The sequence below is a fragment of the Hylobates moloch genome, unplaced genomic scaffold, assembly GCF_009828535.3.
Source record: "Hylobates moloch isolate HMO894 unplaced genomic scaffold, HMol_V3 SCAFFOLD_6, whole genome shotgun sequence".
Classification (NCBI taxonomy): domain Eukaryota; kingdom Metazoa; phylum Chordata; class Mammalia; order Primates; family Hylobatidae; genus Hylobates; species Hylobates moloch.
Window position 1 is genome coordinate 109,314,269 of NW_026652281.1, and position 17,389 is coordinate 109,331,657.

General features: G+C 52.0%; 1 protein-coding gene across 2 annotated transcripts; it reads right to left on the reverse strand.

Annotated features, from left to right (window-relative positions):
- Positions 1-351: 351 nt before the first annotated feature.
- On the reverse strand, positions 352-8,443 carry IL34 (interleukin 34). Of its 2 annotated transcripts, none has more exons than XM_032157864.2 (5): positions 6,470-8,443; positions 4,395-4,472; positions 3,953-4,111; positions 1,287-1,422; positions 352-1,033 (listed from the first exon to the last, which is right to left on the reverse strand). In XM_032157864.2, exons 1-5 carry the CDS (start codon positions 6,956-6,958, stop codon positions 843-845), a joined length of 1,053 nt encoding a protein of 350 aa, XP_032013755.2. In that variant the 5' UTR covers positions 6,959-8,443; the 3' UTR covers positions 352-842. The 2 variants fall into 2 exon arrangements, with proteins under 2 accessions (XP_032013755.2, XP_032013754.2); XM_032157863.2 differs by having other exon boundaries at positions 3,953-4,114; positions 6,470-8,442.
- Between the last annotated feature and the right edge of the window lie 8,946 nt (positions 8,444-17,389).

Here is a 17,389-nt window from a genome sequence, read left to right on the forward strand (position 1 = left end):
CATGGAGGATCTCAGATCTCGATGTGGGAGCCAGGGCCAGACCTGGGTCTCTGAAATGTCCCACGTGTCCCTGCTAGGGGCTGCCTGGGGGCAGCCAGATGGAGGGAGGGAGGGAGGATGGCAAGGGTCTAGCCGAAGGGATCAGCCCAACACCGCCTCCCCCAACCCAGGCTTGCAGAGGCCCCTGTGCTAGGCAGGGCAGGAACTCCATCCCTGGCATCCCTCTCATTCCACATCCCTTGGGCAGGCTCCATCCACTCCAAATCCGCATCCTCAGCCCCACCCCCTTCCTGTACTTGGCCACCTCCCATCCCCTCCAGGTTCACCCCTGAAGATGCAAAGCAAAGCAAACCAAAGGAAGTGGGGTGTTTAATAGAAAAAAGAAACTGGAAGAGCATCCACTATGGCAAGATGTGGCACTTGGCACCGCCCTCTGCTCCCAGCTCCCCAGTCTGCCAGGCTGGGGGGTCCTAGAATGGCCACGCCGTGCTGCCCATCTCCCCTGCAACCCACAGGTGTGCCCTCACTGCTGCAGGCCACAGGAGGCTCAGCACCCCCTTCAGGCGGGGGGACAGGGCAGCACCAGGAGGAGCCAGGAGCTGTGTCCCCATCCACCTTCAGGTCCCCAGGTCCCCTCCGCTCCAGGTGAGGTCATGACGGCTATGGAAGGCAGGAAGCTGAGCCCTGCTGTGGCACAGAATCCCCATCAAAGGAAAAACACCCTTCCCAGGGGTCCTCTCCCAAGGGGGGCTCCCACCACCACCCCTTGAAGTCTCACACCCAGTTGAACTCCTGTGGGTGCTGGCCTGGCTGCCCCTATCCACAGTCACCATCCAGGGTGCTCAGGGCAAGAGGCCCTCGCCCTGTGCCCTGACCGGCCTCACCGAGCCCGTGGAGTTAGGCGGGGAGCTGGGGGACCATGGGGGCGGAGGGTACAGCTGGGTGGCCGCATACTGCAATGAGGGCTCTGGGCTGTAAGACTGAGGACTTGGCACCTCACAGTCCTGCCAGTTTAGGACGGAGCTTTGTTTACCTGCAAGGGATAGGGAAAAAAAAAAAAAAAAAAAGACAAGACTGCAGCAGTGTTCAAGACCACTCTCCCCACCAAACCAAGCCACTTGTGCTTGTCCCCCACTCTACCCAGGGCCCATCCTGCCTTCCAGAAATGGCTTGTAGCCCTAGGGAGCAGAGGATATGCCTGGGAGGATGCCAGCTCTGCCAGCTGGCCTGGGTGGGCCCAGATGCCCGGCCTCCCACCCCCAGGCCCCATCCCGAGAGATCCTTACAGCAGGAGCAGTACAGCAGCTCCATGACCCGGAAGCAGTTGTCCAGCAGGGCTTTGGGTCGCACCAGCTTCAGGTTCGGCCCTGGGGCATTCAAGAGGGACAACACGGATTCCACCTTGGGGCTGACCTCCACATCCTGGAAAGGAGGAAACCGTCAGGAGCGGTGGCGAGATGGGGCCGCACCGCAGGTGAGCCGTGAGGGCTGTCCAGTCACCTGGAGCTGCCCAAACCCCGGAAGAAGGACCAGACTTCCTGTGACCATGAGCCTGGATAGCTATTTCTCACCAACTTCTTCCTGTGGGTGTGCAGAGGGTCCCAGATGCCACCCCTCACCCATGCACAACTCAGAGGCTTCGTTTTTCCATCCTTGGAAAAATGAGTAAAGGGCATAGACCAGGACAGAGAGGAAAGTGGGGCATCCCGCACCCAGGCACGGCCACCCACCACCGCGTGAGGACCCCCTGACCTGGGGAAAACTGTCCCTCAGGAAGCAGACATCTCCATCAACTCCAAGGAATAAGAGAAGGCCCTCACAGGGACACTGAGGCTTAAGTGACATACACAGGGCAGGGTGTCCAGCTTCAAGCTGGGGTAGTTTCTCTCCACGATATGCAACAACAGGGTCATGTGGGGTGCACCGTGGCACCAAGGGAAGGAAGTTCCTGTACAGGAGGTCAGGGCTACTGTAGAAAGCATCATGGGAAATGTGGGGGTGATCTTCTGGAAGGGGGCGACAAGCAGGCAACATGTCCTGGGCCAAATTGTCCCTCTCCTCCCCCACAAAGCTGTGTCTTGGTCCTACCCCTTGGTACCTGTGAATGTGACCCTATTTGGAAATAGGTTCTTTGCACGGGTAACTAAGTTCAGGATCTTGAAAGGACATCATCCTGGATTTCGGGTGGGCCCTAAATCCAATGCCTGATGTCCTTGTAAGAGAAAGGTCACAAACACATGGAAACACAAGGTAGAAAGCCATGAAAAGACTGAGACGGCCAGGCATGGTGGTTCAACCTGTAATCCCAGCACATTGGGAGACTGAGGGAGGCATATCACTTGAGGCCAGGAGTTCAAGACCAGCCTAACCAACATGGCAAAACCCCGTCTCTACTAAAAATACAGGTGTGGTGGCAGGCATCTGTAATCCCAGCTACTTGGGAGGCTGAGGCAGGAGAATTGCTTGAACCTGAGAGACGGAGGTTGCAGTGAGCCGAGACTGCCCCACTGCACTGCAGCCTGGGCAACAGAGTGAGACTCCATCTCAAAAAAAAAAAAAAAAAAGCCACCACAGAGGCCAGTCAGGGTGGCTCATGCCTGTAATCCCAGGACTTTGGGAGGCTGAGGCAGGAAGATCACTTGAGGCCAGGGGTTCAAGACCAGCCTGGGCAACATAGCAAGACCCCATCTCTAAAATAATAAAATAAATAAATAAAATGAAACAAGAAAAAGAGCCACCAAGGAGATCAAGGAGTCTCCTGACTTTGTAGGAATTGACAGCCTCCCCACCAGTCTCATTCCAGGAAAGCTCCAGGCAGCTGCAAAAACAGGTGCTAGTCCCTAAGCCCTTTTACCGTCAGAAGCTCACAGTTGGCCTGGGATGTTCTCCCCACAGGCTGGGCCTTGTCAGCAGCTGGCTGGGCAGGGCAGCAGGTGGGTCCCTGGGACAGGTGTGCACCAGAGTCCTGAGGAGGGCTGGTGGGGACAGGGAGAGGTCCCACAGCACACACGGCCTGCATGGGTCATCTTGCCACCTTCCTTTTTACTACGACTCAGGCATTTTAGAGGACAACATCCCTGAGGCCTCAGATCAATTTCTCCGAGCGGGGCGGGGATGGGGGATCTCTTTTTTTTTTTTTTTTTTTAATTAAAGTCCATAATTTACATTAGGGTTCACACTCTGTGTTGTACAGTTCTGTGGGTTGTGATAAATGTGTGATGTCATGTATACACTATGTGTACTTTGCAGCATAGATTTTTGTTTTTTTCTGAGGTAGAATTTTTCGCTCTTGTCACCCAGGCTGGAGTGGAATGGGGCGATCTCAACTCACTGCAACCTCTGCCTCCCAGCTTCAAGCGATTCTCCTGCCTCAGCCTCCTGAGTAGCTGGGATTACAGGTGCCCGCCACCAGGCCTGGCTTATATTTTTGTATTTTTAGTAGAGACGGGGTTTCACCATTTGGCCAGGCTGGTCTCGAACTCCTGACCTCAGGTGACCCACCCGCCTCGGCCTCCCAAAGTGCTGGGATTACAGGCGTGAGCCGCTGCGCCCAGCCTGCAGCATGTTTTACTGCCCTAAACATTCCCTGTGCTCCATCTATTCTTCCCCTCCCCCTCCTACCCCGCCTCCAGGACCCTCGTGTTGCAGAAACAAAGAGGGTACGATGACTTGCCTAGGATCCAGAGGGAGAGAGGCAGAGCCTAGAACAGAGTCTCAGAGGCATCGCCTGCCCCCGAAGCCTGGCTCTCATGGCCACCTCTTCCTTCCACAGGCCTCTTTTCCTGCACCCCTCCCCAACTTCTCCCACGTCCCTCGGCTTGTGCCCATCTTTCGGTGTGTTCGCCCTTTCCCTCACCAGCTCTTGGCCACACCTCATAGACTCATATACGCACATGCTCACACACACACATGCACACACACGCCCCGCCTGCCACCCCTCTGCACGACTCACCGTGAGGCCCTGCTGGACATTCAGCAGCAGCGTCTGCACTTCCTGCAGGTACTTCCAGGATGGGTGGCCCTCGAGCAGCACGTCCTGCACCGACTCAGTGGCACTGAGACTCACCAAGACCCACAGATACCGCAGCTCCCGCTCGCTCACCTGGGCCCTCTGCTGCGGAAACAGGGAAGTCACTGCAACCCGGGAGACATGGGCCTCTGGGCTCTGACCACCCCCTCACCAGGGACTTGCCCCTGCATAGGGAGCAGACACGGGCTGTCCGCTGCAGACAGTGGACAAACGTGTGCCTGGGCCAAGGCTCAGCCTGCTCTCAGGGCTGAGGAGAGGCCCCAGGCCAGCAGCACCACCTGCCAATCCCAGCGCGCCTCTGAGGCTGAGGCCCACCAGATGTCGCAGGAGGCAGGGTCCCCCCAGCCCAGGAAGGGATTCTCACCAGCCTGGTGACGTTGGCGATTCTGAACACCCCCTCGTAAGGCACACTGATCTTGTAGTTGATGGGGAAGTAGTGTTTCTAGACAGGCACAAGAACAAACTATGAGGCCAGAAGTAGAAATGACCAGCAGGCTCTCCAACCTCCCAGATGATCTTTTTTTTGACAGTTAGTCTCACTCTGTCACCCAGTATGGAGTGCAGGGGCAGCGTCATGGCTCACAGAAGCCTTGACCTCCCAGGCTCAAGCAATCCTTCCACCTCAGCCTCCCAAGTAGGTGAGACCACAGGTGTGTGCCACCACGCCCAGATAATTTTTTTTATTTTTTGTAGAGATGGGGTTTCTTAACGTTGCCCAGGCTGGTCTTGAATCCTGGGCTCAAGCATCCCAAAGTGCTGGGGTTATAGGCATGAGCCACACGCCCGGCCTCCAGATGAATTTTGATGTAGGAGGAGAGAACTCAGGGCCCAGACCTTTGATGGCAGAGGTGGTCCTGTGCAGAGAGGTATGCCTGGCTCCCAACTGGGATAAAAACAGTTCACTTTCCTCTGGGACTCAGGGAGGGTGAAACGAAATACACAGTTCCTGTTAAGGCAGAAATTTAAGGCTCAAGAGTGAGGACACACTACTTCAAGAAAAACATTATTTTGTGGGTGAAAATGTTCTAAAACCTATGATGGCGATGGTCACACAACTCTGTGAACTAAAAAACCTTTGAGTTGTGCACTTTAAATGAGTAAATTATGTCTTTTATATATAAATATGTAAATTATATCTCAGTAAAGCTGTTAAAATAAAAAAGACACAAGCCAGGTGCAGTGGCTCACGCCTGTAATCCCAGCACCTTGGGAGGCTGAGGAGAGTCACCTGAGCACAGGAGTTTAAGGTTATACTGAGCTATGATTCCGCCACTACACTTCAGCCTGCACAACAGAGTGATACCCTGTCTCTAAAAATTAAATTAATTAATTTAAAAAGATACATAGGTCAGGCATGATGGCTCACACCTATAATCCCAGCACTTTGGGAGGCCAAGGTGGGCATATTGCTTGAGCCCAAGAGTTCAAGACCACCCTAGGCAACATGGTGAACCCCAGTCTCTATTAAAAAAAAAAGTTTTAATTAGCTGGGCATAGTATGGCATGCCTGTAGTCCCAGCTACTCAGGAGGCTAAGGTGGGAGGATCATTTGAGCCTGGGAGGTGGTGGTTGCAGTGGACTGCGATTACCCACTGCACTCCAGCCTGGGCAACAGAGCAAGACCCTGTCTCAAAAGAAAAGATTTTTAGAAAAAGTAAAAAAAAAAAAAAAAAAAAAAAAAAAAAAAAAAAAAAAAAAAGGGGGTTGGGGGCCAGGCACGGTGGCTCACGCCTGTAATCCCAGCACTTTGGGAGGCTGAGTGAGGTGGGCAGATCACGAGGTCAAGAGATGAAGACCATCCTGGCTAACATGGTGAAACCCCGTCTCTACTAAAATTACAAAAATTAGCTGGGCATGGTGGTGCGCGCCTGTAGTCCCAGCTACTCAGGAGGCTGAAGCAGGAAAATCACTTGAACCTGGGAGGTGGAGGTTGCAGTGAGCCAAGATTGAGCCACTGCACTCCAGCCTGGCGACAGACCAAGACTCCGTCTCAAAAAAAAAAAAAAAAAAAAAAAAAAAAAGATACACAAAAAAAAAAAAAAAAAAAAAAAAGATACACAGAGCCACACAGACATCTCCACTCTGCAAAAAGAACCAAACATTCCAATTTCTAGGTCTTTATCTCCCTGGCTAATAAGTGCCTGGGGTTCCTCAAAGAGCTCCAGGTGTCCATTCCTGAGTCATACGGTGAGTGCCACTGTGGAGGTGGGATTAAAGTGAGATCAAGGAGGAGGGATGGAGGCCCCAGGAGATGGCAGGAGAGGGGTCAGTAAGCGCAGACCAGGTGCATGGGTAGGTTTCAGAGAAAGGCAGAGAAACAGGCCATGGTTGGCTCAGGGCTGACACAGGTCATAGGAAGGGCTCTGAATGTCCAGAGGCCTATGCCAGGTGAGCCCCAGGGCACGGGGACAGGGACACAGCTGGTGCCCACGTGGTTACCATGTACTGAAGTCGGCTCCTGTACTGCAGCTTGTCCCGCAGAAAACCCGTGACAGTGCACTCCTCACTCTGCGTCAACGGCCACATCTCCAAAGGCTCGTTCCCCAAGGCCACGCCAAGGAAGATCCCAAGATCTGTGGACCACACCCGACAAGAGCACATGAGCACCCTCCATCTCATCCACGCCGTCCACAACGTGCAAAGCCGAGCACGACCGTCATCCGTTTGCATAGGTGACAAGCACCGATGGGAAAGGTGTGGTGGGGGGCATGGGATCTGGAATGCTTTCCCTGGGGTCTGGTTCCAGAACAGCAAGGTCAGGCAGGCACGAGCAGTCCAGAGGGTCCACACCCACTCCACGCCGGCCACTGGAGCCCCCCAGGAGGCACGCCTCAGGGTCGACGTCTGGTCTCCCCGCTTCTCTCGCTCCGTGGGGCGGGCACAACCTCCCGCCCAGGACAGCCTCTGCCCCTGGTGTCCAGGTGACATGTTTTCAAAGCTCGTTGCTGGGTTTTCCAGCCCGGCATTCAGGAGATCGAATCATCTTGGATTCTGGTTTCAACTTGACAAATGAGTCTTCAGTCACCCACGCCACTTTCTTTCCTGCTCTATCTGATCTTAGTGTCCCTCCCAGCTAACTATGCCAGCGGGTCTGTCGCGCCTTCCAGTCTGGTCATTCTAGGACGTTACGCACATCTCACACTTGTCTGCGTCTCTTCCTGCAACAACCGAGTCACTGAAACATTACCATCCTTTGCCACTGGGGGTCACTGTGACTTCAAAAACAGCCTATACGATTTCCATGTGACCGAACAGAAAAAATAGGAGAGAATTAGCAACAAGTATGAATAAAGGTTAAGTCCCTCAGAACAGAAAGAATAAAACAGAAGTAGGCCAGCAACTACCCAAAATATCAGACTCACTAACTAGATAAATAAATTCACGTTAAAACAATCAGATATAGTTTTTCTTTTTTTTTTTTTTGTCACCCTGGCTGGAGTGCAGTAGTGGGATCACGGCTCACTGCATCCTAGAACTCCCAGACTCAAGCGATCCTTCTGCCTCAGCCTCCAGAGTAGCTAGGACTACAGTTGCACGCTACTACGCCTGCTAATTTTTGTATTTTTTGTAGAGACCCAGTATGGCCATGTTGGCCAGACTTGCCTCGAACTCCTGAGCTCAAGCAATTCTCCTGCCTCAGCCTCCCAAAGTGCTGGGATTATAGGTGTGAGCCACTGTGCCCGGCCCATTTTATTCAAATGAAAAAGTTTTTGTGTTTGTGGTTTTGGGTTGTTGGGGCTTTTTTTTTTTTTTTTTTTGAGACAGGGTTTTGCTATGTTGCCCAGGCTTGTCTCGAACTCCTAGTGTCAAGCGGTCCTTCTGTGGTGGCCTCCCTCCTGAGTAGCTGGGATGAGAGGTACGTGCCACTACACCCAGCTTCCCAGCTTTTTCTTTTTTAGACAGAATCTTTGTCTGTCACCCAGGCTAGAGTGCAATGGCACAATCTCAGCTCACCGTAACCTCCACCTCCCAGGCTCAAGCAATTCTCATGCCTCATGCCTCAGCCTCCCAAGTAGCTGGAATTACAAGCAGGGGCTACTACACCCGGCCAATATTTTGTATTTTTAGTAGAGATGGGGTTTCACCATGTTGGCCAGGCTGTTTTCAAATTCGTGACCTCAAGTTGATCTCCCTACCTCTGCCTCCCAAAGTGCTGGATTTACAGGCATGAGCCACCATGCCTGGTCATACACCCAGCTCATTTCGTTTTAATAATTAATACTTGATGTTGGCCAAGTAGTGAGACAAGTGTTGTCCTGGAAAGCAATTTAGCAATTTCTGTTATTAATGGATTTAATAGTATCCGCACCCTTCAAACCACTAAGCCTTAAAAATGTCTATACTCTTTCACCCAGTAAATTCACTTCTAGGAATAAATTGGAAGAAAAGCAAAAAAGATATAACCAATAAATTATGAACAAAGATGCACAGAGCAGCATTTATAACAGTGAAAATCTGGAAATGGCCTAGATGTTCCATAACAATGCATGTAGCCAATAAAAATCACATTGTCAAAGATATGGCTATGCTATGAGAAAAATTAGATATGCTTAGTGAAGCTTAAAAACAGCATGACTCAACACTATCTGTGTTCATAGCATGACTACCAAATCTCTATAGGAGATTTTTTCATGTTTTTCTTTTCCAATAGGGTCTTGCTCTGTCGCCCAGGCTGGAGTGCAACGGCACCATCATTGTTCACTGCAATCTCAAACTCCTGGGTTCAAGCAATCTACCTGCCTCAGCCTCCCAGTAACTGGTACTACAGATGCCACCACCACACCCAGCTAATTTTTTTTTTTTTTTAATTTTTTGTAGAGACGAGGTCTTGCTGTTTTGCCCAGGCTGGTGTTGAACTCCTGCGCTCAAGTAATGCTCCCACCTTGGCCTCCAAAAGTGCTGGGATTACAGGCATGAGCCACCACACCTGGACTTGGCCTTGCAGGACACTTTTTTTTTTTTTGAGACATTGTCTCGCTCTGTCACTCAGGCTGGAGTGCCGTGGCGCAATCTTGGCTCACTGCAACCTCCACCTCCTGGGTTCACGCCATTCTCCTGCCTCAGCCTCCTGAGTTGCTAGGATTACAGGTGTGTGCCACCACATCCGGCTAATTTTTTTTGTATTTTTAGTAGAGACGGGTTTTCACCAGGTTGGCCAGGCTGGTCTTAAACTCCTGACCTCGTGATCCACCCACCTCGGCTTCCCAAAGTGCTGGGATTACAGGCGTGAGCCTGTATGTGAATCCATAACGCAGTTAAACACTGCACAGCCTAGCGTGCTGAGCACTTCACATGTGCATTTGGGAATTTGCCTCAAGCAGTAGAAATGGGAGCAGACATTGTCATCCCTTGCAGAGCTGGTTAAGTCACAGGTTGTCCTGCCTGCCCCAGAGTCTCTGCTCAACCAACCTAGGATGCAGTCAGGGAATCTACCTTTCTAATAAGGTCCCAGGTAAAGCTGTGGCTGGCGGTCTGGAACCACAGACCTAGAGCAACAGTTGCAAGCTGGTGTCCCAAGGGCCACCTCTGGTCCACAGGGATTTCACATAACAATTCAAAATTTCAGCTTTTCTTTAAAAAAAATCAGTATCTCTGTCCACACTGGGTCTTTTTTCCTGTGTGGCCATCACCATTGGCCGTCTACTCCACCTCCCAACCCTACAGCAGCTGCCCTTCTCTGTGTCCCATTCTGGGGCCCTGGGGACCCAGCAGCTTTGGCCTCAAGGCAGGGACTGTGCCTTGGAGTGACACTGAGCCTCCCAGCCTGGCACGTGGGCACATAGCTGCCCTGGAAACTCTGTCCACAGATGATCTGCCTTTTCCCCAACTGAGGAGCCTTCCTCTGAGGCTGCAGCCCAAACATCATTGCTAAGTGCAAGTTTCTTTTTTTGCTGCCTCCACCCACCCAGAGAAACAGGTTAACAAACAGGGACCAGGCAGGGACAGCACAGCCCCAACCTCAAGGCCACTGTCCTCCACGTGCTCTGCATGCCAGGAACCCCACAGCCAGTGCCACCCCTGACCTTGGTCAGGAGACCCACCCTGCCCTTTTCTTAGCCCAGAGGTAAGAACCCACAAGACAGGCTGGGCACGGAGGCTCACGACGCCTGTAATCCCAGCACTTTGGGAGGCCAAGGCGGGCGGATCACCTGAGGTCAGAGTTCGAGACCAGCCTGGCCAACGTGGTGAAACCCCGTCTCTACTAAAAATACAAAAATTAGCCAGGCACAGTGGCAGCTACCTGCAGTCTCAGCTACTCGGGAGGCTGAGACACGAGAATCATTTGAACCCAAGGGGCAGAGGTTGCAGTGAGCTGAGATCGTGCCACTGCACTCCAGCCTGGGCGACAGAGTGAGACTCTGTCTCAAAAAAATAAAATAAAAATAAAATAATAAAACAACCTGCAAGACAGAGAGGAGGCTGAAGAAAGATCCATGTGAGTACGGTACTCCCTTCCTGGTTCCCTGGCCCTGGGTGGGGGGCAGGAGGGACCTGCCCCCTCTCTGAGATGACCCTATGGGCAGTGACAAGTGAGGCTTGTCACCCCCAGCCCCAGGGACCAAATCTGAACCTGTGCAGTGGGTTAAATAGCATCTCCTCCAAATCCACATTCACCCGAACCCCAGAGTGTGACCTTGTTTGGAAATGGGGTCTTTGTGAAGTAGGAGGTAGGACCGACTCCAGAGGCAGAGCCCTGACACTGGACCAAATTGAGGACTAGTGAAAACAGGGATGGATGGGGCGGAAGCAGCATTCCGAAAGACACGCCCAGCAGTGTGCCATGTCAGTTTACCATTGCCATGGCAACGCATGGGAGTTACCACCATTTTCCATAGCAATGACCCAATGGCCCAAAAGTTATTACCCTTTCCCTAGAAATGTCTGCATAAACTGCCCCTTAATCTGCATGCAATTAAAAGTGGGTATAAATATGACTGCAAAAGGCCCTGAGCTGCTCCTCAGTACGCTTCCTCTGGCACAGCCCTGCTCTGCAGGAGCTGGCATGGAGCTGTAACACCTCTTCAGTAAAGCTGTTTTCTTCTACCACCAGCTTGCCTTGAATTCTCTCCTAGGCAAAGCCAAGAACCCTCACAGGCTAAGCCCCCTTGGGGGCTCGCCTGTCCTGTGCCACTTTTACAGGCATTATTAAATGAAGGATGTCAAAATGAGGCCATCCTGGATTTAGGCAGGTCCCTAAATCCAGTGACTGGTGTCCTAGGAAGAAGAGGAGAGGATGCAGAGACACGCAGAGGGAAAAGCCATGCAAACACAGAGAGAGATCTGAGTGACTAGGCCACAGGCCAAGGAAGCCAGAAGCCACCAGGAGCCGGAAGAGGCAAGGGAGGCTCCTTCTCAGCACCTCTGGAGGGAACGCAGCCCTGCAGGCACCCTGATCTCACACTTCCAGTCTCCAGAACTGTGAGACCATACATTCCTGTTGCTCTAAGCCACTCGAAGCTTTCTAATTGGTTATGGCAGTCCAACTTCCTCAGCACCCCAGCCCCTGGGCACCAGCCCCCACCTCAATCTGCTGCTCTACCTCTCCCTCATCCCCCAGCCAGTCTTTGCCTGGTCCTAAGATCCACTTCCTGGAGCTTTTTCCCCTCTTCCTTTTTCTTTTTTTTTTTTTTTTAAAGACAGGGTCTCACCCTGTTGCCCAGGCTGCAGTGCAGTGATGCAATCCTTGCTCACTACAGCCTCAACCTCCTGGGCTCAAGTGATCCTCCCACCTCAGCCTCCTGAGTAGCTGGGATTACAGATGTATGCTGCCACACCTGGCTAATTTTCCTTTTTTTAGAGATGGAGTCTTGCTATGTTGCCCAGCCTGGTTTCAAACTCCTGGCCTCAAGCCATCCTCCTGCCTTGGCCTCCCACAGTGCTGGGATCACAGGCGTGAGCCACCAGTCCAGCATCCCTTCCCTTTCATTCGCACCTCCACCTCCAGAATGACCCTCATTCCCTCCTGTGCAGACGGTGACAACAGTAACTCCTACAAACACTGCCAGACAGGAACTCCCCATCACGATACCACCCGCGCCGGGCTCTCAAATCCTCCAGGGCTGCCTGCTATGGGGAGGGAGGCACACTTTGCCTGGCTTTCAAGGCCTCAGCCAGCCAGGTCCAAACCAGCTCCCAGCCTGGCCTCACCATCCCACCGCCAAACCTTTGCTCACACTGGCCCCTCTCCCTGGAACATGGGCCTCACAACCCCAGGTCTACCTGTGTGAACACCACCCCACCTTCTAGAACATTTCCAGTAGCCCCTCCCCCACGCTGCACCCCTGCTTCTCATGACCTAGGGGTTTCCAGAACATGGGGTCCAGCTGGGTCCTTCCACCTGTCCTTAATGTCCCAACCCTTTGTTGTATATTTCCACAAGGGCCAGGGTGGACCCAACTCTTCTTTGAATCCCTCACAGGCTCATACCCCGAACCTCAAACAGTTCCTGAGCACTCAACCCTGTGCCAGGCGTTGGAGACAGAGGCACGAGACAGCAAGGTCCTTGTTGTCATGGCAGTGACTCTGCAGTGGGCACGTGGGAGGCACCAGAAAAATGTGTTGAATTTGAGTGAATTGAACTGAATCTTGGAGACTGAGGGGATATTGGTCTGGCCTCCCACCCAGCAGGCATAAGACGCTTCCAGATCCTTTTTTTCCTTTCTGTCCTCATTTCAACTTTTTTTTTTTTTTTTTTTTTTTTACCAACAGTGTTATCTTTCTGCTTTTTAATTCTGTTCTATTATGGAGGGAGGGTTGGAGGGGAACAGGCTGCCTTCTCCAGGCACCTGGCTGCTCTTCTGCTGTGGGTCTTGGGTCCCTGGACACTTTCACCAGCCCCTGCCCCCCTCCACCGGCCATACCCAGGACTCTGCCGCTGCTGCCTGCCCGGGGCTCCCCAGCAGCCACAAGCCTGGAAAGGTGAGATGCCGCCACCTACCCCCCAGTGCCTGCCCCGACCTAAGACCACCCTGAGGACCTTGCCCGCCCAGCCAGGACTGCCTACCCAGCTTGCCTGTCAGAGCCTAAAGTCAGCGGCAGACAGGGCAGACGGTGGCCGTGGGAATCCCAGAGGGTGTCTGCAGTCCGGCTGGGAAGCATCGCAACTTCTCACCAGCAAGAATGCCCTGGTTGCTATGGTTACGGCAGATCCTGGATCTAGGCCAAGGCCTCCCAGGGCAGGTCCCTAGGGACCCCCCCCCCCCCCCCCCCCCCCCCGTGCAGCCAGGCGAAGCCCCGGGGCATGGTGGTGTTCCTCGTCCCCGAGAGCTCAGGCGCTGTCCCCAGCAGTGTGTCCACAGAGGCCTAAGCACGGCCTACATGGCCTCGGGGCAGCAGAGGTGGCCACTGAGTCAGGGAAGGGCTGGCTCTGGAGGAGTGGCCGGGCTGCAGGAGCAGGCAGGTGCCCCAAGGGCAGCAGCTGCCCTTATCTGCCCGGCAGCGTGGAGGACAGCCGGGGGGCGGTGGCTGCGAGTCCCATGGCAGTCCAGAAGCAGGTCTGAGCCGGTGGCTTGGGGGTCTTTCGGGGTCTTCCTTTCCAAGGAGCAGGAGGAGAGAGTCCCTAGCAGGCCCCTCGGAATCTGGGGCTGGGTGACGCTTTCTGTGATTTCTCCGACTGCAGCTGCTCAGTGTGAAATCTGGCTCTGGGAAGAGAAAGGAGGAGAGAAACTGATTATGTAAGAGCAGCGCTGCCACTCAGCCATCAGCCACAGTGCATACCGCACCCACGGCCTGCACAGGACCACCCAGCCCTGGCAGCTGGACACGGCTCACATGGGAAATGACTTCAGGATGTCCAAGCAGCCCTGGCCCATGAGTGAGTTACAATGACACCAGCTGGCAGCCTGGGGCCTGAACAAAAGCAGGACCCAGGAATGAACAGGTGGTTTGAGTTCACACGTCGAGGGCCATGGTAGAGTCCATGAATGACTCAGGCTAAAGGACAGGTTTAAAAGGCAGACGAGCTCCCACTCCGAAAACAATGCCGGATGCGATGGCTCATGCCTGTAATCCCAGCACTTTGGGAGGCCAAGGTGGGAGGATTGCATAAGCTCAGGAGTTAGAGACCAGCCTGGGCAACATAGTAAGACCTGAGTTCTATTAATAAAAAAAAATTAAGAAAAAAAATTTTTTTTTGAGACGGAGTCTCAGACTGTCATCCAGGCTGGAGGCAGTGGCGTGATTTTGGCTCACTGCAGCCTCCACCTCCCGGGTTCAAGCAATTCTCCTGCCTCAGCCTCCCAAGTAGCTGGGATTACAGATTCGCACCACCACGCCTGGCTAATTTTTGTATTTTTAGTAGAGATGGGGTTTCACCATGTTGGACAGGCTAGTCTCAAACTCCTGGACTCAAGTGATCTGCTGTCTTGGCCTCCCAAAGTGCTGGGATTACAGGTGTGAGCCATCGCGCCCGGCCAGGGCTAAGGTCCTTACATTCAATGAATCTCTCACAACAATCTCACGGAAGCACAAAATCTCAGTTTATCAATGAGGAAACTGAGGCCCAGAAAGGTTAAGACACTTGTCCAAGGTCATACAGCTTGTAAGAAGTGTGACAGGAATTCAAACTCTGTGGGCTGGTGGCTGCTCCCAAAAGTCGACACCCACACAGGGCTCAGCGTGTGTGCATGGTCCTCCCATCTGCCCCTCTGGACTCTGCAAGGTCTGGACCATTGTCTCCGTTCTGCAGATGAGGCTGGAATTCCGTCTCTGATTTAGTTCTCTTCCATTCTCTTCCATCTCCTCGCCTCCTCCCTGTCTCCCCTCTGGTGGGGGGAAATGACTACAGAGTGACACCATCGGGGGAGAGCAGGTATGACTTGGGCATCTTCTTCATTGTGTGATCCATGGTGTCACCAAAGAATGCTGGCCCTTACCCTGAGAGGTGCCCAGCAGGCAGGCAGGGCCTTATAGAGAGAACATGGGTTATTCAAGTTAATCCCTTATGCAGTCACCCTGAATCTCAGTCCCAGTCACTGCCTGCTGCTGCTCCTCTTCCTCGCCCTTCCTCCTCCTCCTTCCTCTTCCTCCTTCTTCTTCCTCCTTCTCTTCCTCCTCCTCTTCCCTCCTGCCTCCTCCTCTTTCTCCTTCCTCCTCTTCCTCCTCCCTCCTCCTCCTTCCTCCTTCTTCCTCCTCCTTCCTCTTCCTCCTCCCTCCTCCTTCCCTTCCTCCTTCCTCCTGTTTCTCCTCCCTCCTCCTCCTGTTTCTCCTCCCTCCTCCCGCTTCCTTCTTCCTCCTCCTTCCTCCCTCTTCCTCCTTCCTCTTCCTCCCTTTCTCCTTCCTCCTATTCCTCCTTCCTCCTCTTTCCTTCCTCTTCCTCCTTCCTCCTCTTCCTTTCTCCTCTTCCTCCTCCTTCCTCCTCTTCCTCCCTATTCCTCCTTCCTCCTTTCTCTTCCTTTCTCCTCCTCTTCCTCCTTCCTCCCTCCTCCTCTTCCTTCCTCCTCCCTCCTCTTCTTCCTCCTCCCTCCTGTTCTTCCTCCTCCTCCCTCCTCCTTCTTCTCCTCTCCCTCCTCCTCCGTCTCACCCTGGCAATTCCCCTGCTGTTACAGCATCACTATGAACACTAACCTATCTAGAACATTTAGTTGTCATTAGTTGGGGAATTTTTTCAGGTTTATTGGGAGCTAATTTACATATGCTACATTTTACCCTTTTCAGTATACAATTCTAGAAGTTTTTAGCAATTCATAGAGCTGTGTAATTACTATAATAATCAAGATACAAAACATTTCCATCTATCCAAAAAATTCCTTCCTTTATAATGGAAGTTGTCTAAACAAACTGAAACAAGGTAGAATAGAATAACAGACCCCCACATAGCTGTTACTCAGCTTCAAAAATTGTCAATCTGGCCGGGTGCAGTGTCTCACACCTGTAATCCCAGCACTTCGGGAGGCCATGGCGGGTGAATCACTTGAGGCAGAATAAACTCCAAGGAGAAGGGGAAAAAACTAACAACTTCAAATACCAAAAGAAAAACAAAAAAGTTATTTCCACAGAGTTGTCCATCAAAGGTCAGGAATTTGAGACCAGCCTGGCCAACATGGTGAAACTCTGTCTCTACTAAAAATACAAAAATCAGCCAGGTGTGGTGGTGCATGCCTGTAATCCCAGCTACTCAGGAGGCTGAGGCATGAGAATCACTGGAACCCAGGAGGCGGAGGTTGCAGTGAGCCAAGACTGCACCACTGCACTCCAGTTTAGGCAACAGAGCGAGATTCTGCCTCAAAAGAAAAAAAATGATCTTCTGTCCTTCCAGTTTCACTCATCCCCCAATTTTTTTTCCAGGAATATTTTAAAGCAAATCTCAAACATGCCATTTCACCAGTATATAGGGATTTTTAAAATATATAATCACAATATTATTATCACACAACCCTCAAATTAATAACTCTTTAATATGATTTCATATAGAATCTATGTTCAATTTTCCCTGGTTATTTTTTAAATCTCTGATGTGCATCTTAAGTCTTTTTTCTTTTTAAAAATCAATATATAATTTGCATGCCATAAAATTTACCATTTTAAAATGTACAGGCTACGTGTGATGGCTGACACTTGTAATCCCAGCACTTTGGGAGGCCAAGGCCGGGGGATCGCTTGAGCCCAGGGCTTTGAGACCAGCCTGGGCAACATAGTGAGAACCCGTATCTACCAAAAAAAATTTTTTAATTAGTTGGGTGTAGTGGCACCGGCCTGTGGTCCCAGGTACTTGGGAGGCTGAGGTGGGAGGATCACTTGAGCCAGAGAGGTCAAGGCTGCAGTGAACCATGATCATGCCACCGCACTCCAGCATGGGTGACAGAGTAAGACTCTGTCTCAGAATAAATAAATAAAGTGTGCAACAGCCAGGTGTGGTGGCTCACTCCTGTCATCCCTGCACTTTGGGAGACCAAGGCAGGTGGATCACCTGAGGTCAGGAACTCGAGACCAGCGTGGCCAATATGGCAAAACCCTATCTCTACTAAAGATACAAAAGATTAGCCAGGTGTGGTGGTACATGCCTGTAATCCCAGCTGCTCAGGAGGCTGAGGCAGAAGAATCACTTGAACCCAGAAGACAGAGGTTGCAGTGAGCCAAGGCAGTCCCACTGCACTCCAGCCTGGGTGACAGAGCAAGACTCCATCTCAAAAATAAATAAAAATAAAAATAAATAATAAAGTGTAAAATTTTGTGGGTTTTTTAGTGTACTTGCTAAGTTGTGCAACAGTCACCATTATTTAATTACAGAACATTTTCATCACCCCCAAAATAAACTCTGAACTCATTAGCAGTCACCCCCTATTCCCTCTTCCTCCCAGGCCCTGGCAACCGCTAATATTCTTTCTGTCTCTATAGATTTGCCTATTCTGGACATTTCAT